At 45.3% G+C, this 25460-nt stretch overlaps 1 protein-coding gene across 1 annotated transcript in view; it reads left to right on the plus strand.

Annotated features, from left to right (window-relative positions):
• Positions 1-25460, plus strand: part of CACNA1C (calcium voltage-gated channel subunit alpha1 C) — a 634974-nt gene that overhangs the window by 537695 nt on the left and 71819 nt on the right. The window contains exons 20-30 of the mRNA XM_081309259.1: positions 5058-5190; positions 8042-8171; positions 9324-9383; positions 13833-13939; positions 16268-16355; positions 16891-16998; positions 17795-17847; positions 18143-18289; positions 19713-19914; positions 21458-21616; positions 22225-22335. Of these exons, the coding sequence (XP_081165385.1) occupies positions 5058-5190; positions 8042-8171; positions 9324-9383; positions 13833-13939; positions 16268-16355; positions 16891-16998; positions 17795-17847; positions 18143-18289; positions 19713-19914; positions 21458-21616; positions 22225-22335 (1298 nt within the window). The remainder of the gene's footprint in view (positions 1-5057; positions 5191-8041; positions 8172-9323; positions 9384-13832; positions 13940-16267; positions 16356-16890; positions 16999-17794; positions 17848-18142; positions 18290-19712; positions 19915-21457; positions 21617-22224; positions 22336-25460) is intronic.

The raw sequence follows: 25460 nt of genomic DNA on the forward strand, positions 1-25460 counted from the left end.
TCAAAAATGTTATCCATTGATTGTCATCTCAAGATTATCCCACAGTGCTACAGGTTGATTATCCTTTATCTGAAATGCCAGGGACAAGGAATGCTTCAGATTTTCGAGTATTTTGGATTTCAGAATGTTTGCATGAACTTGACCATTTGACCACTCCTAATTTGAAAATCTGAAATCTGAAATGCTCAAAAATTCAAATTCAGGATTCAGATTTTAGATTTTCAGATTAGGGATGTTCAATTTATAGTAGACAGATGCATCCATCATGCACAAAGAAAACCTTTATGCAAAGGAAAATAGATAATTCTGTGTTTTAGTCAGCTTTTGTGTTGCTGAAACCAAAAGACCTGAAAAGAACAACTGAAAGGAGGAAAAGTTTATTTTGAGTTACAGTTTCAGACATTCAGTCCATGGTCAGCCAATTCCATAACTCTGGGCCTGAGGTGAGATGGAGCATCATGGTGGATAGGCATGAAGCAGCTCAAAACAATGCAGCACAGAGATAGCTCTTCTCGTCAAGGGCAAATATAAACCACAAAGTCACACCCACATTGACACTTCCTCTAACCTCTAACCATACCCTACCTGGCTGTAGTTACTGCCCAGTTTATCCTGAATATCAGAAGATCAATCTACCAGTTGGTTAAACCTCACACAATCTAATCATTTCACCTCTGAAAACTCATGCATTGTTTCACCCATGAGCTTTTGGGGGACATCTCATATCTAAACCACAACATTCTGCTTTTACTTTATTAATTTATTTGAATGAAAATACAGTTGCTCCTAAGAACCTCTAAGAACTTGAAATGAACGAGTGCACATTTGCTTTTTTAAAAAAGCAGGTGACACCAGAAATTGTGTCATATGGCATCAGAGGTTCTGGGGGATGCTCTTATCATTTTAAGGGGTCCAAGCACAAAAAGGGCAGTGAGATGTGGTCAAGTCAGCAGGGGGACTTCATGGGAAAGGGGGGTCTTGACTGGGAGGGAGGGAGAGTCGGAAAGGTTAAAGAAGTTGTATCAGAGCTATACTCTTGTCATAGACACTGAGAGTTGGAAGGAACCTTGGAGATAATGTGTCACTTGATAAGTACTTATCAAGCACCTACTGTAAGCCAAGCACTGTGCAGACCCCAGGGATACGTGTCTAGGCAAGACAGGGAAGGGCCCTGCCCTCCTGAAGTTTACCTTTCAATGGAGAAACATACAAGAAAACAAACAAGAGCTGCTTTAATTGTGTGGTCAGTAAAGGCTTTTTTGAGGATGTGACATTTGGGCCGAAATGTGAATAGCCTGAAGGACTTGAACATGGAAGTCAGAGGGATGAGCTCTCTGGGTGGAGGGAAGAGTGGGTGCATAATCTCTTAGGTGGTATGTACTTGGCCACAGAGGACTCCAAGTGGGCTAGTGCACCTCAACTTGCACCTCCAAGTTGAGACAGTATAGAGCAGATATCTGGTACAGAAATGTTCAAGTCCTTCAGGCTATTCAGATTTTAGCCCAAATGTCACATCCTCAAAAAAACCCTTTACTGACCACACAGTCAAATACAGAGGGAGATGAGATGGGACACCAGGAAGGCCTCAAACCACAACATTCTGCTTTTAATTTATTAATTCATTTGAATAAATTAAATAAATCAAAGACCATGCACCTGGACAGTCACCAAAGGTCCTTATCCTTTCAAGGACTCACTTCACTCTGGGTGCCATGTGAGGAAGGGGGCAGTTGATGGTTAAGGGCAGAACCTGGACTTGGAATTCATTTTGTAGATAGAGCCATCTGGATTTATCAATGGCTTAGAGGTTGGAGGGAGAGAAAGAAGAATGAAGCATAGCAGGTATTTTAGTTGAGCCAGTATAGAGCAGATATCTGGTACAGAAACTGCATCCTCAGACTTCTCTTCCTATACTTTCAGGCAGAGCTCTGCCCTGGATGTTTGGTCCTTGTTAATCATGCATTACCCTTGGGTTGCTAGCAGGCTCACATGCTGAGAAATGTAAGCTCCATGAGGACAAGAACCATGGCTTTGTGTTCTCAACCTTGGGTTCAGTGCTCTGTAGGCACTAGGCAAATAATGTTTTTATTCCAGTTGTCCTTAAGCAAAATTGCAGAGACAAACATTGAGTATCAAATGAGGAGGAGGCAAGGGATGCCAAAGACTAAGATGTCAGCTGTCCAGTGCTTCCTATTTGCTCACTTGTTCGGTTTGTGTGTTCAGTTCTGGGGATGAACCCAGGGCTCTGACACTGAGCCACATTTCCAGCCCCTGCTTTCACTTTTAAATACTCTAAACTGCCATTCAGAAAAGCAGCAGCATTACCTGACTCATCACACTTTTTTCCAAACCCCCAAGAACAGAAAAGAGAAAATAAAGATCCTGAAGGAATTTTACTGGCATTTAGGAGTCGGGTCCAGGTGGTTTAGCTGCCAGCCCCAAAATGAACTTCATCTGACCTTTCCTGATCTGTCAGCCTCCCTCTTTATCCATGATACCTGCTGGCATCACATGCTGTCAAGTTTCTGTCCTTTTACAAATTTGAGTTTGTCCTTCAGAAATCATGTCCTCTAAGAATTATGCCTGCAGTTCAGCAGGTGTATCTGATGGAGCAACTGCCTTGCTTACCCCAGGAATGGAAGTCAGGGTAAAGCTTCCTAAGCAACAAGACAGTCTATGCCGATGCAAGAGTGTTCAGAACCATTCCTTAGGATGTTACATTGGCACAACGCTAATAAATATGGTTTTCTATAAATATACTTGATTCAAATAAGCATTAAGTGACCTGTTATCAAATTGTCATGAATACAAAAATGTTGGCCCATTTAGAGCAAAACTGAAAAGAATACAAACACCTGGGCAGAAATTTTAAATCTTTCCTTGTTAAATTTCACCTGTGAATATGATTTGGACCAATTCTGGTTTTACTTATTCTACTTTCTTTTACACAGCAAGGTTCAGGAATCAGAAAGCTTCAATTCTTTGCTTTCACACAATTTTTTTTTATCTTGTATCTCTCCTCTGAAAATATTAATTGCCTTGCTGGTCAGCTCTAATGACCCTAGGGATAGGATCTGATTTATGGATATATTCTGCTGGTGCTCCAAAAAAAGCCTTGGTGCCTAAATGCTTCTTGCTTGATAAAGAATTACTTTTGTGCCAGGAATTTTTGTCTCTGCACTACCTGGCTTCCCACCCTCCACCAAGTGCTGAGGATGGAACCCAGTGCCTCCCAGGTGCTAGGCAAGTGCTCTACCACTGAGCTGCCCCCCCCCCACACCTGGCTTCATTTTAACCAGAAGAAGAGAGAGCATGCAAGGCATGGCTGGGTTCCTAAGATGCTCTTCCCATAACAGATGAGTCTCCACCTGCCCGTCTTCTTTTGAAGTTGTGGAAGTTTAATCATCATCAAAATCAGGGTGTGGTTCTTCCTTCTAGAATTTTCAGCACATAGAAAGACGGGACAGACCCATTTAAAGCCAGGCATCTGAGGCTTTGTGTTCTCAGTGCCTTATAAATGTGAGCGGTCCAAGGTGCTGCTGGAATTCACAGAGGAAGATGGTTCCCCAGAGCCCAGGTACTCAGGAGAGCCAGATAAAGGATACTGTCTGAAGTGGGAGTCCTCACTAATTCTGCAGAGAAGGAGATGAAGGGCAACTCAAACAGGTCTCACAGTTCTAAAGCTTAAAGTTTGACATCAGGGTGTCAACAGGGCCGTGCTCCTTCTGGAAGGCTCTATGGAAGAATTCTGTCTCCCTTCTTCCCAACTGCTTGTGGTTGCCAGCAATCCTGGGCTTGTAGATGCACCACTCCAATCTCTGGCTCTGTCTTCATGTGGCCTTTTCCCCTGCGTGGGCCTTTGTGTCTCTGAATGTTTATTGCAAGGGAAAACCAATAGTAGATTTAGGGCCTGCCCTAGTCCAACATGACTTCATCATAGCTAATTACATCCACAAAGACCATATTTCTAAATAAGGGCATATTCTGGAGGTTCTGGTTAGGCATGAATGTGGGAGTACACTAGCCAATCTCAGTGGGTGGGAGTAGACAATTTGATAGAGCATAGCAGCAGTTACAGATCAGACTGAAAAAGATGTTGAGCACTAATTCTCAAGCTTAGAGTCTGTCCTATTGATGGAGAGGGCAATGAAAGTAAATACAGCAGTCACCATGTGCCAGACACCATTCTAGGTGCCTATATGCTGTTATTGTTCTAACTTAGATGAAGAAATGAAGCACAAGGAGGATAAATAAAACATCCATAGACAAAAAGAAACAGAGTCACAATGTGCAAGAGGCACTTGGCTGGAGAGCTTGTGTTCTTAACTCACGCTGTTTCTTCTCCCATACTGGACATGTCTGAGTGCATTTCACAGTATGCAGTGGTTCTTCCCGTGGGCAATGGGCTGCAAGCAAAGGAGCAAGCTTTTTGACTTCAGTCTACATTAATGAGGCCACTGGCTAGGAGCACAAAGGACTGGAGTCAGTATCTAAGCCTTCTAATGAAGGGGCCTTTACAGTCAGCATTGTTGTCTGGGTACCCCTAGTGCACATGATTTCTGTTAGAGTTTCATAAACGGGAAAGTGTTGGTTTTAAAATCCTGGAACTTTCAAGAATGGAGTTGTTTGTAAGGGATTGACAAACCAAGCAATTCCCTTTCCTCATGGCAGCCAAAATGGCAATGCCTGGTTTTATCTAGTCCCCTTTCTAGTGCCTTTCAACCAAGATGACCAAGCATGCCCATTAGCCCAAGACTGGGTGGTGTCTTGGACTGTGGAAATTTCAGTTTTAAAACCAGGCAGTTGAAGTAAACTAGGACAAGTTTTCCACTCTACTTACAACCCCTCTTATTGAGTACTGCCAGAGAAGTCTGTCCCTCTCAGACATGAACTCCAGTAGTCCCCAGAATGTCTGTCTTGATTGATCCTCTACACGTTCAGGGATGCAAATGATGTCTTGATTCCTACCACTAGGAAAGTCTCAGGAAAAAGGTGCACAGTGGTAAGAATCAGTGGAGAAGTGGTAGTTATTTAAAATGGTGGTTTTTCTCTTACAGGAGAAGAGGATGAGGAGGAGCCCGAGATGCCTGTTGGGCCCCGCCCACGACCACTGTCTGAGCTGCACCTTAAGGAAAAGGCAGTGCCCATGCCAGAAGCCAGTGCATTTTTCATCTTCAGCCCCAACAACAGGTGTGTGTGTGAATGGTGGGGACGGTGGACTCCGCTGCCTCTGTGATAGAGTCCCAGCCCATGCCTATGTCTTCCCTGTACCTGTGCAAGGAACCTGGGACTCTCTCAACTCCCTCAACTTATGTAAACAGCCTCTGAGTCAGGGAAGAGAGTCCTGGACTCTGAATCAGATGATCTGCATTTATTTACGTATTTTTGCTTATTTATACTAATGTTATTTTATTTATTTACTTGCTGGTGCTGGAGATTGAACTCAGAGCCTTGTACGTGCTAACCACGTGCTATATTATTGAGCTACACTCCAAGCCCCTGCTTTTATTTTTTTCTTCCCCAGGTTTTGTGTGTTTGTTTGTTTCTGGTTTTGTTTTTGTTTGGGTACTGGGGATTTAACCCAGGGGTGCTTTACTGCTGAGCTACATCCCTACCCTTTTTTATTTTATGTCAAGGCAGAATATCACTAAGTTTCTTAAGGTCTCACTAAATTACTAAGGTTGGCCTCAAACTTGCTATCCTCCTGCCTCAGTCTCCCAAGTCTCCAGGCTTACAGGTGTGCACCACCATGCTGAGCTCTCTCCAGGTTTTGAAATGTATAAACTCTATTACTATTCTTTGGATGGTTACCTTTGACACTTTACTAAGTTTATTTAACTTAACAAAATGAAAAGTTAACCAATATCTTAAGCCTCCTTCTGTACAATAGGAGTTTAGAGTATTTTAACTCACTAATTTCCTCCCAATTTACATATTATTGCTTAGTCCTGAACTGTATTTAGAACCCAACAAGTTAGACATCATGATGATGATGATGATGATGATTTAGGCAGAGTATATTTAGATTTACATATAACTTACCATTTCATTTGTTGACCATTTTTATGCATGTCAGTCTCTTCTGCAAACATTTTCTTCCTTTTAAAGCACATTCTATAGAAGTTTTTTAGTTCCTTTATGGTCCACTTGGCCTGTATTCATCTGTAATTGTTTTCGTTTCTTATTCTTAAAAGGTAGTTTAGCTATGGGTATAATTTGGGACTAACAGTTTTGGTCCATCAAAGTGTTATTCCACTGTGAAGTTAGCTGGCTTTCTAATTATTATTCCTTTGTAAATAACTAACCCTTTACTACCTTGTATTGAGGCATAGGTTTCTCTTGTGTTGCTTAGCATATGTTATACTTCCTCACTCTGTATTTGTATTCTGGATTTGTGTTCTTCTGCAGTTCTTAAAAATTGGCAGCCATAATCATTAACTTTTGCCTCTGCTCAATTCTCTGTTCCTTCACCCCTCACTCCAATTAGACACGGATTAGACCTTCTCATTCTGTCCGTCCCTCTCTTCCCTCTCTCTTAAGGTGCCTTCCATGTCTTTCATCTCCTTGCCTCTCTTTCAGTTGTCTGGATGATTTCTTCTGATTTATTTTCCTGTTTGTTAATTCTCTTCTTAATTTTATATCACTGTTTAAATCAATTTTTTTTACATTGACTATTCTTGCATTCTGGTTAATTCCATATGTTGTTTTTTTTTAGATCCATCTGTCTATATCTTTTAGTTTCTGTTGATTCATCACATTTGTGATTGAGTCTTTTATCCCATTAAGTATTTCAAATATAGTTATTCTGCATTTTATACTGATATGCACAATGCCTGGTCTTTTGGAGTCTAAATCAGTTATGTATTGTTCTTTCTAGTTTCCCTAAAGGTAGTTTTGTCTTTTTGTGTGTTCCATGATCTTTTCATTGGTGAGAATCCTAAAGTATATATAAACTGGGATTGGGGAAGCTTGCTTTCTTCCAGTGTCCCTTGAGGGCTCAGCCTCAGAGTTCCAGGCTCACCTCAAGACTGCCTTGAAATTCAGTTTCCTGGCAGCAATGCTGTTATGGGCATCTCCCCTTAGGCAGTTCTGCCCTTCCATGCTGCCCATGCACAGACCTCAGCTCAGTGGGTGGGTTGATCACTTGGTTAGTTGGTTGATTGTTGGCCGACTGACTGGTTGATTATTTGGTTGGTTGTGGTGGGTCGTTAGCTTGCTGATTTGAATGAAATGATCCTTATAGACCGCTCCTAAGTCTCATGAAACCAGCATTGCCTCAGAATTTATCCTTCCCAGGTCTTGATTATTCTACAGCAGGTGAGTCTCTTAGAGGATTGAGTCAACCATCATGATATCAGTAGAAGTCTGAAGGCCTGGGACCAAGCCCTGACTCCCCAACAGTATAGGCTATGTTTGAGGGCAAGCCTCTCTTTCCTGGGTTTCAGTATTGTTATCTGTGAAATGAAGGTGGTTCTGTGCTGTTGTTAAGATGAGATAGTGTGCAGCACACTCTAGGTATACATGGTACTATCCATGAATGTCCAGAGGTCCCAATGGGTAGTTCTTTGCAATTGTGCTGAGATGTGGAATCAAGTTGCACACTTGAAGCTATTACACAGGGCAAATCCCCCAGCCAGATAGCTCTATTATTCCCTGTGCATAAAAATATGACATAGATCTTATAAAGTGATTTTTTTTTCCAAATGATGAGGAAAAGAACTCTCAAGCAAAGGCCAGTTGTTAATGTCACAGCAATATTTGAAAATCCAGAAATTCCCGAATATCTCAGATGTAACCCTCTAAAATGTCAAAGGTTTCTGCCTGTGAAGGTGCCTCAGAACTAAATTGTATAGAGATATACATCATGGGGCCTTGTCATTACCCAGCAACAGTAAGACTTCAGGCTGAAGACCACTCCACAAACCAATAAGCACCTTGGTAAGCTGGTGGAAGGAATTGAGGGGGAGCAGCTCCTGAACCCCAAGGAGTTGTGTCCACATCTTTCTTGACACATCTCTCTCCTTCCCTCCTTCCCACTCAGGTTTCGCCTTCAGTGTCACCGCATTGTTAATGACACGATCTTCACCAATCTGATCCTCTTCTTCATTCTGCTCAGCAGCATTTCCCTGGCTGCTGAGGACCCCGTCCAGCACACCTCCTTCAGGAACCACGTATGTATTCCCTTTTGTTCTCTGCACCCCTTCCTCTGGGAGTGTGACTGGGCCTGCAGCTTCTGTTGCTGACTTCATTGTTAATCAGGAGCTCAGTTCTAAACCTCATCATCAGATGCACACAAACAGTTCTTTAAGAGATTAGGACTTTGAGAAAAACCCATCTTGGGTCCACAAGCAAGTAAAAGAGCATGTGCCCAATGTCTCAGGTTGGTTTGATAATTGGCAGAGGTCAGGCCTTTGATTGCCTGTGGATGTTCCCCAGGAAACTCTAATAACCTGTAAACTTAGTAAAATGTGGCCACTGACTTCCTACCCTGCTCTCAGTATATCCTGAGAAGTCTTGGTAGATAGGTGCCCGTAAGTGCCAATGTAGTAGAGAACCTCCATGATCTTCTGCACAGCTGATCTAAATATGAAGACCCACCCAAGGCTCTGGTGAACATCAAAAACTAGAATAGGAATTTTATCAGGTCCCAACCAGATGGGCATGAAGAAAAGAGCCCATGATCTGAAGCCATACATATGTTAAAACACTCTGTGATCCTGGAGCCCACTTGGTCCAGGCTCTTCCTGTGGTTGACTGGTATTGACCCTACCTCTGATCTATCCCTTGAGATGTAATAAAGCATGGCATCCTGTAGCCTGTCCTCAGCCTCGGTAGATCTGGGAGATGCCCTCCCATACCCCAAAGGGTTGATACTCATATAGATTTCCACTAATGTAGGAAGCTCGCTGGTTCAGTCACACCAAAGAGAGTTAAGCATTTGAATTCCCCTTAAAAAAAAATTCTCTGCTTTTTTGACAAACATCCCATTGGTTGGATTTGGGTTTGTAAATAAGTAAGGTTAATGAGAAAAACATTCAGCCAGATGCTGCCTAGACCAGCTGAGGCCTCTCCCTGAAGCTCCCCTCACCTGTCTGGGGTCTCCACCCTGAGCTACCTGTGCCAGCCCCACGTTGAGATCCAGTGTTAACTATGTGCCACTTGTTCCCCAAGTCTTTCCATCTGTCCCTGTGTAAAAAGGTTCAATGTGTGCACCTCCTTTTGAAGTGCGGTTCTGTTTCTGGTGAACATCCACTGACCTGGCCTCCCACCCTGCTTTTCTCCCACCCCCTCCCCATCCCTCCTTGTTTCTTTTTGTTTTGCAGATTCTGTTTTATTTTGATATTGTTTTTACTACCATTTTCACCATTGAAATCGCTCTGAAGGTAAAGGCCCATGGCCCTCTCTCCCCCTCTTCCTCCCTCCCTTGCGCCTATCTTTGTTCTCTGCTGCTGTCTGTCGCTAACACACATGCTCCTGTTGGTGTTGGGTTCACTCTCGGAGCCACTAATCCAATTATGCTTATTTTTCAGATCCTAGGCAATGCAGACTATGTCTTCACTAGTATCTTTACATTAGAAATTATCCTTAAGGTAATGCACCCTGAGCAATGCACTCTGTCCATCTCTTTCCTTGTCTGTCTGTGCTCTGGCTGACTCTTTTCTTTCTTCTATTTCCTTCACTCTCCCTTTTTGACTCTCATGCCTGCAGTGAAGAATCAGTGCCCCTCACTTTGTGCCATGCACTTTACCCAGGTTCAGAAACCAGAAGTCCCCACTCCACCCATCATGGCCAGGCTCCCTCTCTCTGACCACCAGTAAGCAGTTTTGGCTGTGTCACCACCGATACAGTCCCCTCACTGGTTGGCACTGTGGCTATCAGCAGTGCTCCTACACATGCTCACATGTGCCATCTCCAGTCAATTGGTATCTGAGATCTGCTTAGAATTCTCCCATCCTCCTCCTGCCTCGCAGAGATGCCAACACAAACTCCACAAGTGGAAAAGCTCTGGGGCATGAAGGAGTCATTCTGGCTGCTCTCCGTGGATGCCTGTCATCAAGAACTTCCTCAGTACTTACAGCAGACATCAGGGCCAAGCTGGAGTGGGGCCACGTAGAATAATCAAGATTGGGAGCCAGTCTCCCAGCCAAGGCCTTTCAGCAGACAGCTGTAGATCACTTCTGACCCTCCAGTGACTCACTGAAAAGTTTTTGTTACAATGTCCTTGCCCCAAGCCCAGGGGAGGGAGAGTTGTCTTGCAGAGCAAAGTACAGGGAGTGAATCAATGTTGGAAGGAGCCTGAGCACCCAGGCCCCATCCCTGCCTGCTGTTGCCAGCTCAGATCTGTAGAGTTGCTCTCACGTGGTTATCCCAAAAACATATAGCGCCCATGTCTGAACAGCACTGTGATGCGCAAGGTGGTTTCTAAGTTTTCCCAGTATACTTCTGAGCCTTTAAACCAATGCCTGAAGCCAGTCCACCTGGGATGCAGGATGTGAGTTCTGAGACCTTGGGTATGGTGTGCTGCTTTCTGAGCAAGGGGTCAGTTTTACCCTCACCCTAAACAAAAGGGCTGTAGACTCTGAGCTTCAGCTAAAGCATCTTTTCTCTGGGACATTCACCTGGGGTGCCGCCTCCCAAGGAGCTCAGGCCCCCTTCCCATCCATCATTGCAGCTGACCCAACTGGTGTCCACCCCAGCATTGTGCCTCTGACGGCTGTAGACCCTTCTTTTTCTAATAAAATTCCATCCTGGCAAAACCCTTGGAGAAGCATGACATTTCATCACATCATGATACCATTCAAGTGGGGTGGTTTCTGAGTGCCTGCCATGATACCCTTGTCCCCAGTGGCACAGTTTTGCCACTTCTGTTGCTCACCCAAAGTGTTGCTCAGAATTTTCTTTTCTGCTCTGGGAGAGTAGATCTGGCCAGGCTCCAGTTCCTGGAGTCAGGGAGTGGGAATCAGGAGTCACAGGGCAGCACTGAGACTGCTGGGAGCCACTTTTCCATGGAGAGGTGATTTTCTCCTGGACTTCAGACACAAAGAGGCACACAGACACACAAAGTTCTTTCCCAGGACAAGAAAAACCCCAAGGCCCCCATTCTCATGGATGCCCCCCAACCCCCGCCACAGAGCTCCCTCGTGGATTTCAATGGTGCCATCGCTCCTTCAAGGTTGCCATACAAGTGGAAGTGAAAGTCTCTCTGCAAGCATTGTCATGGCAAGGCCCTTCTCTCCCCTTCCTCTCTCTTCCTCTTCTGGTCTCTCTTACGCCCACTGCTTCTGAATATCGACCCCCATGACCAGTGCATTTCCTGTACTTCCCTTTCACTGGGTCCCTCTGCCCAGCCTGAAGGCCCAGCATTGCACCAACCCGCAGCCTATGATGGCTGTCCACTAGGCTCATTTACCCTAAGGAACCATGGGAGGACTTAGGATGATTTGGCCTTGAAAAGAAAACACATGTTGGACCACCCGCCTTAATAATGCAAAGGACTGACACAGAGAAGAAAAAGTGGAATCAGAACCGAAGCATGGCAATGAGAAGAGTGGAGATACATGTGGTCGGAAGGGCTCCCTAGAGAGGCGGTGATTGCCTGTGACTGAGGAGGGAATTGCTGCCCTACCAGCTCAGAGAGTTAGTGACTTTACAGCCTGTCCCTTTTCCCTCCTCAGAGTGGCAGTAGACCTTTCCTGGTTAATGACTTAGAACTTTTAGAAGTCAGGGACTAGGAGGGGGCAATCAGTAAAAGAGGGTAGAAAGACAGCTTGCACTGAGTTCCTGAACCCGGCTTTTTTCTGGTGCTCTGAATGCCACACATGGCTTTCAGATAAATGTCCCCTTTCTCTAGCACCCACTTGTCTTTTATCCCACAGCCACTCTCCTTCTGGCTCCCAACCCACATGCACATGCACACTTTCCAAAAGGCTGGTCTCCTCCTAAGGGTCCTCTGACCAAGCAGAAGCAAAGGACAGAAGGTGGCACTCTGAACCCTACTGTGAACCTATCTAAGGAATGCTTTTTCCCATATACAGAGGGCTCTACAAGAACCAGAACAAGAAGGGACCAGACACAACACCTAAGCCTAAAAGTGAGATTGCTAGGGAAGGTGCTCAGCCTTCTGCAGGCACAGGGGGCTCTTTGGTGAGCATGAACCACAAGAGTCACCTGAGCCCAATCTCTGGGGTCCCAGGTCTTCACCAAGACAAAGACAGTGTGCCTTCCAGATGGCAGGCCTTCAGGAGAGATGGGCAACTATATTCCCCTGCAACCTTTTATGTAACCTCCCCACTTCTAAAAACTGTTGCAGAACACAGGTGCCTGAATCCCCTGTGATCCCCTGCTTCAGGAGATAAATAGAAAGAATTAGGTTGCAAGAGCTATTTTTGCCAATTTCCCCCTGTGTTTGCTTTTGAATTGCTCTGCAGACACACCACCCTGGGCATGCTCTGATTCCAAAGAGATAAACTGGACCCCAGATGACCGGGAAGCTGTTCTCAGCCTCATGGTCATCAGCTCCAAATTCTTCCTTTTAGCTGATGCTTCATGGCCCATGGCCTTTCACAGCCCTTACCCCGGATATCCACAGGCCATTCATTCATGTCACAAAGTGGTAAAAGCTATTGGTTGAGCACTTACAGCGAACAGCTTTCTTCTAGCTCTGAGGGAGGTAATCATAGCCAGATCCTGCAACGATAATCATTATCTCATGCGTTCTCTTCTTTCAAAGGCCTGCTTTGTTTTCCTGTATAAACCTCACAAAGACAAGGGAATCATATCCCCACTTTATAGATGAGGAAACTCAACTTCCTTTATACTGGAAGAATCCAGAATTCAAATCCAAGACACAGTGACAGGTGACACATACGGAGCATAGCATCTGCAGAAGAGTGTCCCGAGTATCTTTTATATATTTACTCAGTTGATGCTAACATCCCAGTGGAGTAGATATTATCATCATCCTCATTTTTAGATGAGGAAAATAAGGCACAGAGAAGTTAAGAACTTTGTTCAGGGCCACACAAATAAAATTCAGGAGGGTTGGGATTCAGATCAGGTGGTCTGGCTCCAGAACTTGCATTCCTCACCTTTGTCTCACATTACCCCCTCTAAACACATGGTTCATGCCCTTCCTTAAAGAGCTCCAGATTCTGTCTAGAAGGGAAGCAGTCAAATTGAGCTTAGAACATTTGACATAGATCCCAAGCACTATTGAAAGCCAAGGAGGAGAGGGATGCTAATTGCCACAGTTATTGGTAGAACTTTTCTCTGGGCACCAGGGTGACCAACCCTCCCAGTTTTTATAGGATGCAGGACATTTTAGTGATATGAGCAAGTCCCAGGCAAACCAGGACAGTTGGTCGCCCTTCTGGACATGCTCTCTCCATCTCCCAGATAACGAGTGTTTCAGTTGGCTGTGAAGTTCAGAGGGTGGAAAATGTGCAGACAGGGTAAACTGGCCTAAAGAGTCTTAGTCAAGGACCCTAACATACTGGAGCCATCATAGACTTGTGATGAGGAAGAGAAAAATCAGAGAGGGATGGTGGGCCATTGGAAAGGGCTTTGAGCACAGTCATGAAGAGTCTGCTGTCGGGTAGGAGTAGGAGCCCTGACGCATTCTGAGCTGGGGAATTCTTTGGTGGTCTAGTGAATGTTTGCAGAACCTTTTCTGGCCACCATATCTCCTTCCTCAGTCCTTCCTGTTCCCCTTGGGCAGTGCTTGGGACCTGCCCCAGGGGCGCTGTGGGAGGAAAGGGTGATGAGGCGTGTGGGTGGTTTGTGGAACTTGGGCTGGGGTCACTCACACCCTGTCTCTCTGTCCCTTCCTGCAGATGACTGCTTACGGGGCTTTCCTACACAAGGGCTCTTTCTGCCGGAACTACTTCAACATCCTAGACCTGCTGGTGGTCAGCGTGTCCCTCATCTCCTTTGGCATTCAGTGAGTCGGGCTCCCTTATCCCCAGATGAGGTCATCAGCTAGGAATGGGTGTCAGAGACTCTGGAGAGCCTTCCTGCAGGACCACCACAATGAGACTATGACAGCATAGGGCCTCTGAGGTTGCACGATGACATAGTGGCTTTCGTTTCTTGTGTCCATATGCTCAATGGTGTGATACATGAGGGTATGTGATCCTCAGAAATACATTTAAATGTCTAGATTTTGCCACAGGAAAAAGGGCCAGGCTCCATTATAAAGAAACAGGTGTCCCCAGTACCTTCTTACCTCCTCTACCATGTGCCCAGGACTCTTGACTGCTCTTTAGCTGCCAAGGTCCTGCCTTTGCCATGACCTGCCCCTGACCTTCTGAACCATCCCTTCTCTCCCTTTCTCTTACTTCTCTTTTTAGTCAAAACACCGGATGTGTGTAGGGTGAAAAGAGACAGAGAGAGATAAATTACTGATTCTCAATCTTGGCTGCACAAAGGAATCACCTGGGGAACTTAAAATAATGACATTTGCCTGGATCCCACCCTCAGAATTTTTTATTTTTTATTTTTTTTTTGGATTGGGGTACAGTCTGGTGCTACAGTTATGAAAGCTCTCCAGGTGATTTCCCTGTACAATCAAGCTTGCAAACCTTTCTTAGGTCTGAAAGAATCTGATTACAGGTTTCTACCACATTCTAAGGCTGAGCATGTCAATTCTGCACTGGAACTTTCAAAGCACTTTCACATACACATTTTTCCATGATCCTCTCAAAAAAAAATTCTATGAAGTAGGCAGTGCAAGGTGCAGTTATCAACTCATAGATAGGAAATATGACCTTCAGGACATCAGGAGACTTGCTAAAGGTCATGCCAATGGCAGAAATAGGTGTAAGTCCCAGAGGTCCTGAGTCTCCCATCCCAAGGTTGTTTCATGGTCAGCCTCTAGGATGAGATGGGGGCCATGGAAGTGAGACCCTGTTCTGTGATATCAATTATATTTCTCAAAATTTTCTGCCTGGGAGTTTACAGATCTAGATTCTAACCCCAACACTACCATTAAATCAATTTCACCTTGAACTACGAATTTCTCCTTTCAGTCTGTTTTTTCCCTATCTGACCTTTAAATCCTTTCCATTGTGATTCAATACAAACTGACTCCTTCTCAGAGACACTGGGAGAAAAGATGCAGTGATAGATAGGAATGCCCTTTGAATCTTTGAGAATAAAAGGCCCATGAACCAGAGAAATTGGATCTTTCTATAGATCATGTGCACATCATTCTGAACTATGAAGAATAAAACTAGCACTCACCAATGTGTCATATGCTTTTTAGTGTCCAAGGCAGATTGTGAGGCCTCCTCTCCTAATGCTCAAGAAAATATCTCAATCACAGAGTTAGTAAGGGAGGGTTGGGACATCCTTCAGAGTTGCTCAGCAACTGGTGTGGTTCATAACCTCTCCCTGGGTTGGATGGACAACTGGAAACCATCCAGGTATCTTGCCATGGGTCTGTGGGGGAGACCTGCCCCTCCTGCCTCCTTCCCACCAGATCATGGCAGCAGCCTGATGCTCCTGGAATCTTAACTTGGCCTTGCATCCCAGGCATGTGGAAGCCATTCTTTCTTGGAGTCAAGCTAGGAACCAGAAAATGACTTATATATATATATATATATATAGAGAGAGAGAGAGATGGGATGTGTGACTACCTGGGTTCTGTGTTTAGAGATCTACACTCAAAAATCCCTCTCCACCCCCACCACCTCTAACCAGAAGGCCTGAAGTTCCAGCATTATTGTCTTTCTTTATGTACAGTGATGTCTTCAGCAGGCATAGTAATAAAAGCCACCATTTATTTGGATCATAAGTGCCAAGCACATTGCTGGATGATGCACTTAAAATTCTCATTTAATCCCTGCGGCATCCTTATGAGCTAATCGCTGCCCCATTTTTCAGATGAGAAACTAGGTCTCCACAAAGTTAGGAAATGTGACTTCAGGTGACTTGGCTGGCAATGGACAGCAATGGTGCACAGGATGCCCCCCTGTGTAGCACATTATATTGCTAACGATTGATGTCAAATGCTTTCTGTGGTTGTCGCCATGCTGGGGATGAAACCCAGGGCTATATCCCCAAACCTAGTTTCTCTATTCTCTCACCAACAGGAAAGTCCCAAAGTTACAACAAGCCCCAGGTTCTTAGAGGTGAAAATTAGAAGTAAAAAGTACCCCAGACAGACTCCATATGTCAAGTTTGCCTGGGATCAGCCTGTCAGGACATCACCTCCCCTCGTCATTTCAGAAGCAGGGGAAACTTACCACCTGCCCTTTTTTCCTTTCAGGTCTAGTGCAATCAATGTGGTGAAGATCTTGCGAGTCCTGCGAGTACTTAGACCCCTGAGGGCCATCAACAGGGCCAAGGGGCTAAAGGTGAGATGGTGGACCCGGGTGGGAAGACTTAAACTTAAGAAGCATTGATGGGCCTGCTGGTTGGTAGACTCTCAGCTGAGGTGATGGTTTGGGCTTGAAGGAGGAGAGAGTGATCAAGCCAAGAGTCTGCCATGTTGGTGCTGAGACACTGGTCCCACTCAAATCCTGTTTCCATAAGGAGTGGAATGGTTACAGGAAACCATTTTAAAACCTGAGTTCCTATGTAAAATTTTGCCAAGGGGAACACAAACCCAGAATCTCTGGGTGGTGATGAGGTCCCTGTACGCCTACCACTATCCAACAAGAGGTTCATAGGGCTTGTACCCCTGTAGGGATTCCCTGGAAAGGGAACCCCCAAGGGGAACTTTGTATTCCGTCACTCACCCTGTGATGCGGGGAAGGCTGCTTTACCTCTTGCGGCAGAGGGGCAGCTTCTGCTACCTCCCAGGAGGGCTCATGGCTTGACTGATGGAAGCTCAGGCTGCCGGCATTTCCTGAAACTGTGTTCCTTTCCTCGTCCTTCTTCCCACCATAGCATGTGGTCCAGTGTGTGTTTGTTGCCATCCGGACCATTGGGAACATCGTGATTGTCACCACACTGCTGCAGTTCATGTTTGCCTGCATCGGGGTCCAGCTCTTCAAGGTAAGGTCTTGGTTCTGATCTGTCTAGCATCCCTCCCTCCCCATCAGCATTCCCAAGAAGGGGAACTGGTGGATACAACAGGAGGAGGACAGCAGCCCTGGTCACGCAGGGGTGAATGTGATCTCCAACCACAGCCCCACTCAAGCTTCCCAGACCAGAGGAGAGAGGAACCAGAAGGAGGCTCCACCAGACTAAAGGCCTCCTGTCCTCTCAGCTTTGCTGACCCTTTAGTTCACTGCCCTTCTTTCCAGCCAGAACAGGAGGGGGACTTTCACTGTCTGGAAGAGAGTCACTTGCATGAGACCCTACAACAGTTACTTACTGTCAGTAGCATCACATTTATCCTTCCCCCAGCTCGAGGCCAGGGTCCTCCATGGTTTCTTCTCTTTTCTGCCTTCGTCTGTTTAGTTCTGCTATTTCCCCACACGCAGCATTCTTCCCCTGCCCTCCCCCACCCACCACATAAACTTCACTGATTTCCTCCATCTCACTCCCTCTTCCCAACCCAGCTCCACTTCTTCCTTCCTCTCAAGACCTTCCTAGAGAGTTCAGCTTTCTTGGATTGGAGCTCCCTGTTTTTGAATTCCAGTGGTACTTGCAGCAGTGTGAGTGTCTTTATTTTCTGGCTGCTGTGTGTATGTGAGTCACGTTGCCTCATCTGGATTCTGTTCACCTGGCACTTTTTATCCCACAGCCCCTAGCTCAGCGCTAGGCTACAGAGATGCTCATTAACCATTTTGTGATGGATTCATTGATTAAGGAACATCTCTAATCACTTTGTTCTTTTGCCTTTTAGGGAAAGCTCTATACCTGCTCAGATAGTTCCAAACAGACTGAGGCAGAATGCAAGTAAGTATAGGCTGGAGGGCATTGGGTGCCCAGGCCACCTAACTCAAGGAGATTGGGGACTTGGTCTCAGAGGAGGGGACAGCAGGGCTATTACCCACATGTAATCTGATTCTGATGTGACAAATGATCTATCTATTCCTGAAAGTTCTACCCACTGAAGTTCTTCCCAATAGCTGGAACTCTGTGGTTTCATTCTAGATAGTTCCATCCCATGCAGCAAAGGAGTTATTTGGCAACAGGTCAAGTGTGGAGGGAGATGGAAAAGCCAGAATTACTTTTTCTCCTCTTCTCTCAGGGGTAACTATATCACATACAAAGACGGAGAGGTTGACCATCCCATCATCCAGCCCCGCAGCTGGGAGAACAGCAAGTTTGACTTCGACAATGTTCTGGCAGCCATGATGGCTCTCTTCACCGTCTCAACCTTTGAGGGGTGGCCAGAGTGAGTACGCAAACCAAGGTCCATCCGCCCTGATACTGGAGGCCCCAAACACTGGCTATCCACCCATTGCCCAAGTTTCGTTAATGTCCTTCATTCCTTCCCAGAGATCACACTTTGTGTCCTCCCCCTGAAATAAGGGTATGTTTCTAGAATAATCTGTAGGCCATAGTCACTGCTGAGACTAGACTCTTCTAGAATATGTCAATATTTTATTTTAATTTCTTTATTTCATGGTTCTGAGGGTCAATCCCAGGACCTTGTACGTACTCAGTAAGCACTCTACCAGTGAGCTACAGCCCCAGGTGAGAGAAGTCAAAATTTTAGAAACTCTAACCCAAAATGAGTGCTTTTATAGCCCCCTTTCCCAACCTCAGCATGAACCACAAGGTCAGAAGTCTCTGTCATTACCCTCATGTCATCTGGGAGTGAGGTGTGGAGAGAGTTTTATCACCAAGGAGTTCCACATTACTACTCCCAGTGTGGGTAAATGTAGCTGACATGTCTCTGTTTTGTTAGGCTTTGCCCCTGTCTCCTTTAGAGGAAGTCTTGTTGACATTTACAGTGGAAAGTAAGAAAGAGCTGAAAGCCTGTGCCCTTGTCCCTCTACAGAGGCAGCTCTTTCACATGTAGACCAACCTGCTGGCCTTTTATTCTGCATCACCTGTGGCAGGCAGCTTATCTGTCGGGTGCCCCATGTATCTTTGTCTAGATGCCTGCAACCCCCACCCTGTGGTGCATGGGTCTTAGATGAAAGTCACCATTATTATATGGCAAAATGTAGGCGAGACCTAGGGAAGAGCTAAGTACTCACAGGGTTACAAAGGAAGGGAAGGAGATAATCCCTGTTCACAAAGAGTAGCAAGCTTAATGGGGCATGTAGCCCAGGTCTAAATGAATGGTGTACAGGTGTAAACCACTTAAGTATAAAACCAAACCATTCCGGATGATCTGAAGCATGGGTCGTGTTAGTATTTTTATCTAAATGGATTATTTTCTCTCCGATTTATTTTATGTTCACTTTAACCTCCTTTGAGTCCGTGCCAGTTTGCAAAGCTGTTTCAATATTTACCGATATTTCTGAATTTGAAATCAATGTCCATGAATCATGTTACATTTAAATAGTTCTTGACAGTTTCAAAACACCTTCATGTACATTATGTCAATTGCCCCACAAGTTAGGAAAGTTGGGAATTATTGTCTCCATTTTACAGATGAAGAATCTGAGTCTCAAGAGATTAAGTGATTTACTCAAGGCCACATGGCCAGGAAGTGGCAGAACTGAGACTTGAATCCAGACCCTCTGGCTCCCAGCCCAGAGCCATTTCCCTTGATCCCAGGGATTTCTAGGAGTCCTGGTGCCATCATTCCACAGAGGTGACACTGCTTCTCCAGTTCCCTCTGTGGGGCCTGTCTCCTCCTGCAGGCTGCTGTACCGCTCCATCGACTCCCACACGGAAGACAAGGGCCCCATCTACAACTACCGCGTGGAGATCTCCATCTTTTTCATCATCTACATCATCATCATTGCCTTCTTCATGATGAACATCTTCGTGGGTTTCGTCATCGTCACCTTCCAGGAGCAGGGAGAGCAAGAGTACAAGAACTGTGAGCTGGACAAAAACCAGGTAGCTTTCTAAGGAGGGCAGCATGTGAGGAATGGCAGCAATTGGTAACGAGAGTTCAGGAATAGATCTATGTGGATACCAACGTCCTCCATCCTCTCCTCAAGCCAAACAGGGTTCTTGCAAAAGAAATGCAGACCCCTGCAAATTCCAGATCTAGAAAAAGTATTCAGCCAACAAGAACAGGGCTTTCCATCTTGAGGGGGTCTATGCAAAGGGAATGCAAATTCCTGCCCAACTCAGATATAATATAACAGACTTACACAGCCAACAAATATATGGTAAGCACTGTGGGGGGAAAATGTACCCAAGTGGGTTGGCCCCAATGATAAGAAAAGAGAGAAACTAAAACAGTGAAGCAGTGAGAGCTTTTGAGGTGGGCAAGAGCACAGTTTTAGGAAACCACTCTTAATATGGTTTCTTAAGCGAAACACAGAGGGCTATGCAGGAGGTGGGGACAGGAAATAGGCTTACGTGGGAGTGAGACAGTGATGCCAAGTACTGAGATGTGTTCTGTTAGCCGGTGAGAAAGAGCTGGTAGCTCGGTGGTGAGTAATGAGGCTGTTAAGGTGGGAAGTAGGTAAATCCACCAAGGTCAGTTCCCCGTTGTTCTCAGTGGGAAGAGTAGTGTGAAATACATCCCTATCTTTGCTTATAGGAAGGAGCCTTGCAAGCACAGTGTGATCAGCTCTACCCAGATTAGGAGAGCTGGACCCCTCATAGGTTTTGATGTCTACTACGTTGGCTTAAACTCATCATTCTGGTGGCCATGTGGACTTTGGATTGAAAGGAGGACAGGAAAGAGGGAGGCCAATTATAAAATGAAGATAAGAGATGCTTAGAGCCTGACTTGGTATTAGGTTAATGATAGCAGCAATGGGAAGAGTAGGAGGAGGTAAAGTCATAAGGTGGAGGGACTGGACATGGCAGCTGAGGGTTAAAGAGGTTGGAGTGACTTCCTGGTTCCTGGATTGGGAATCTGTTAGAGGAGTGCACTGATCTTTACTGGAATCCCAAGAATCTAGGTAGCCCAGAATCTCTTTCCCTTCAGTGAACTCTATCTTCTGATCCTTGGATACTAGAAAATAAGGAAGATGGATTGAGGATAGGAAAGAAAAATGGAAGTCAGAACCTCCCCAAGGAGACTCTGTGGTGTGGGAAATAATTAAGAAGACCAAAGAATGAGTCAATCAGTGTTTATCAGGTGCCAGCCACCTGCTAAGCAGTATACCAGCCATTACCAGGTTGAAAATCAAGGACACGCATGCTCCTTGCTTGTAATCTCAATAGATTTGAGAAGAAGGGACTCTCTCGTTGATTAGGGAAGTGACGGAAAATCAAAACATTCCCCAAATTACATCTGAAATCTCTACGTGAGCTAGAGTAATAGATTATTTCCCTGACTTCCAGAGAACCCCCACTCCAGCCCCAGCACATGTAGTTTCATGTACATCCCACCCTCTCTGCCCACAACTTCACATCATCCAGGTAACTAACTCCACTCTCTCCCTACTCCCATCCCACTCCTTCCTGTGCCCCCTCCCAGCGACAGTGTGTGGAATATGCCCTCAAGGCCCGGCCCCTGCGGAGGTACATCCCCAAGAACCAGCACCAATACAAAGTGTGGTACGTGGTCAACTCCACCTACTTTGAGTACCTGATGTTCGTCCTCATCCTGCTCAACACCATCTGCTTGGCCATGCAGGTCAGTCCAAAGGGGAACCTGGTCCTGCCCAGGGAGAATGGTATGAGAGGATGTCAAAGAGCTGCAGACCTTCTCATTGCTCACCTTCCTGGTATCCAAGGGAAGCAGAAAGAGCAAAAGAGCTCTTCTCCCATCTGGAAACAGAAAAGTGTCCTTTCCCAAGAATAAGTTCCCCTCAGGGACCTTATAAGATAACCCATGGGGTCCTAGGTTTATAAAATGAAGAGGGTAAAGGAAATGAAGAACCAAGAGAGTGAGCTTGAAGCAGTCATTGGTATCAGGAAGGCATGGGTGTGCACTTGTCTGCAAGGAGGTCAGCTCGTACCAGGGCTCTTGAGTGCCAGAAGCCCCCACAAAGTTGTCACGTCCAATCAGAATGGACAAAGAACTCTGTCAACCCCTATTTTCAGAGATGGTAGAAAAGAGAAGAATTTATAGGCTCTCTTGAGTTCACCTGGCTGCCCAAGGAAAGGTGGATGCCTTCTGGGGGTTGCTTCAAGGAAGCTCTCTGATGAGATGAGGGTTTCCAGGAAGTCTGGGCAAAGGTGGTGAGGAGGCCGTGGATCCCTGCCCCGTGCTCATAGTTCCTTTCGTCTTCCTTCACTCAGCACTATGGCCAGAGCTGCCTGTTCAAAATCGCCATGAACATCCTCAACATGCTCTTCACTGGCCTCTTCACTGTGGAGATGATCCTGAAGCTCATCGCCTTCAAACCCAAGGTAGGCCTCTGACAAAAGGCTGGTTGACAGGCATCGGGGAGAGGGTAAAAAGGGGTGTGGGAGTGCATATTCTTAAAGAAGGAGAGTGAGGGGCAGAAATTATCGGTGAAGAACCATCCCTTCTCCAATGATAAGTGCCCCAACTCCTACACCTGCCAAGAGTTGAACCAGGCCAACTCCTTGAAACAGGAATCAGCTCTTGACTGGGACTCAGAGGAAGCAGATTCCTTCATGAACTGAGCCATTGCCCTTCTCCCATTTCTCAGACTGGCAAACCAAACCTCTGAGCTCAGTCCCCCAGATCTTCTCAGACTTTTGTTCTACCCTCCTCCCATTTAATTGGCCATACAAACCAACCTCATGTGAAAAATTCAACCAGGGCTGCATTTGTTCAGGGCTCTGGGCTTCAGCCTACAGGCACCTCCTGTTCCCTCCCTCAGAGGCTGTGTCATTGCTCATTTATACCCTCCAGCACAGAAAGAGTAGTTACCTATAAATTCCTCTGTATTGCTCTTGTAGGCAGCTCTTTAAAAGGAATAGATTAGAACCACTGTGAATGGACATGGTAAGGAAGATTGGATGTCCTGCCATTTTGGAATATCTGTGATCTTCTTAGCCAGCACCACCTGCATTTTCCTGAAAGGTACAGGAGCAGGTTGGTGTAAGCAGTGACTTCCATCCTTGGCCTCTGTAGATAGGACAGAATTACAGGCATTCAGTGGCCTTGGATCACAACTCAGGCAGCTACTTCTGAGGGAGGCTGCAACAGCAGCTCAGGGACCCCCACGGCCACCACAACATCCTTTGGAGAGTGATAAAAAGGAAAGGTTGGAGAATTGCACAATTAAAGACCTGAGAAAATCTTTTCAGCTTTCTGAGCCTTCTCTTTCCCTCTTCCCTAATTTTCCCAGTTGTAGCACAGATCAACAGGAAGCAAATAGAATGAGTCTCTGGCCATACCTTCTATGTTTATTCAAATTTTTACTTGTTCTAGGATTAACTCTAGATGGGGACCCTTCTTTGCTACTAGATCTATGTTCATTAACAAGATATCCATGACCTTCTTTGAATTAATAGTGATCTAACATTTTTTATAATGTCTCATGTGGTATGTACATATCACTGTATGTAGTCCTTAAAACATTCCCCATAAGATAGGTATTAACACCCCCAACACAGGGAGGAGGGAAGCAATGTGCCCAATATCAGTTACACTACTTGCAAGGGGCAGAACTATTGTTGGAATCTAGCACCTCTAACTTTATAGTTGGTGTTTTCTACCACACTAAACTGTTAGCAAGTATTTTTTCATGTCAAGTATTCTGCTGGGTACTTTTCAGAAAGAAGGAAACAGTCTTTGAGACACTTAAAAAAAATAAGACAGACAATATTCTGAGAGTGCTGATTCTTCCTCTCACTCAAAGAATGCCCAGGGATCTTAGCTAATCTTCAGCGAATAAGACTCCTAATGAGCATTATTTGGTAATAGTAATGGTGTTTCCCTACCTCACTCAGAGAAGTAACTATATTCTTTTTCACTTTGACTTCCAAGTTCAGTCCCATTTAGGGGACACATTATATCCTAACCTAGAAATAACCAGAAAGTTTCCCTGGCTATCTTCTGTGGGGCCCACAGTATCTCTGCCCACATGTGACCCTATTCCAAGCCTTGTGTCCCAGGAGTACTAACAGGTTCACCAACACAGCAGCATGACCCAGTAAGGCTGGGATGCAGGATTGCTGCCAAGCTGAGCTTCAGTCTCAGATGACAACCTCTCAGTAGGGAAACTGGCATCATTTTCATCTGGTGTCATGAGACATATGGTTTAAATATTTCAAAGCCTTGAGTCACCCACAGTTGACTCAGATGTGTTCCTGATGAAGTCTGAGGCAGTCTGCAGAGCCCTGCAATGGACTTTCTGAATCATGTCTCATGAGCAAGGTGATGGATTGGGTAACCTGCCCTAGGAAGCACATGAAATTGACACCTTCGGGGGTCTCAGCCTGAAAGGCACTCTACCTAAGTCCTGCAGATCAAGGAACAAGCCAGGTTTCCAGAAGTAACCAGTTGGGGCAACCTAAATTATAAAGTGCCTCCGTGTTTCCTCAGCCCCTGGTTTTCTATCATGAAAAGACATAGTAAAATATGAGAGACTATTCCCAGAGAAGGAAGAGAGCATCTTAGAGCCATTTGCATTTCACACCTGACAAGATCAATCTGTGATATAGAGAGAAAGGAGCCTGGCACAACTGTATACACCTGTAATCCCAACTATTTGGAAGCCTGAGGCAGAAGGATCACAAGTTTGAGACCAACCTAGGCAACTTAGCAAGGTCCTATCTCAATATAAAATTTAAAAAGGCTACAGATGTAGCTTGGTGCTTACCTAGCCTGTGTGAGGCTCTGTATTTAATCTCCAATATTGGAAGGAAGGAAGAAGAATGGATCTTTTCTCTAAATTCCCCTAAAGAGACTTGTGACAATAGAGGGACAAAGGCCACTAGCTCTAGCTATGTAGAGAAGGTTGACCAGTTGGGAGGGGGATCGAGGAGTGTTAGGTCCCTGGATCCTCACTGTACTATGTTCTTCATTAAGGAATATATTCCAGGAAGAGTATCCTCAATTTTTTATGAGGAAAACAAAAACAGAAGCTCCTCGAAACTCTGATAGAAATATCTAGCTGGATATTGCGTAAGAATGGGTGGCGTCTAATAGTGTACCTGTAATTCATAACAACTTTCATGTCCCACCATTAAGTAAAATTCTCTTCTGAACTTTATATTTCACATGGCATGATTGTTGATATATCATAAAAATGAGTTTATACTTTCAAATATTTACTGTAAAAGGATAATTAAGCAGTAAGAATATGGAAAACTTAGTGTTCATCAGCTTTTTAATACTACTACAAACTACCTGAAGCAACTAATTTATAAAGAGAAACGGGGTTACTGATAGTTTGGGAAGTATAGGCAGGGTGACAGCATCTGGTGAGAGTAATAGCCACCTGCATATCATGGCAGGAGGACATATAGGAGCATAATAGTCCCATCTGCTGCCAAAATGCAATGAGAGGACAGACTAGGCTCCCATAGTCCCTTTCAAGGGTACAGCCCTGTGACCT

Source organism: Spermophilus citellus (genome assembly GCF_964194105.1).
Source record: "Spermophilus citellus genome assembly, chromosome: 10".
Taxonomy (NCBI): Eukaryota; Metazoa; Chordata; class Mammalia; order Rodentia; family Sciuridae; genus Spermophilus; species Spermophilus citellus.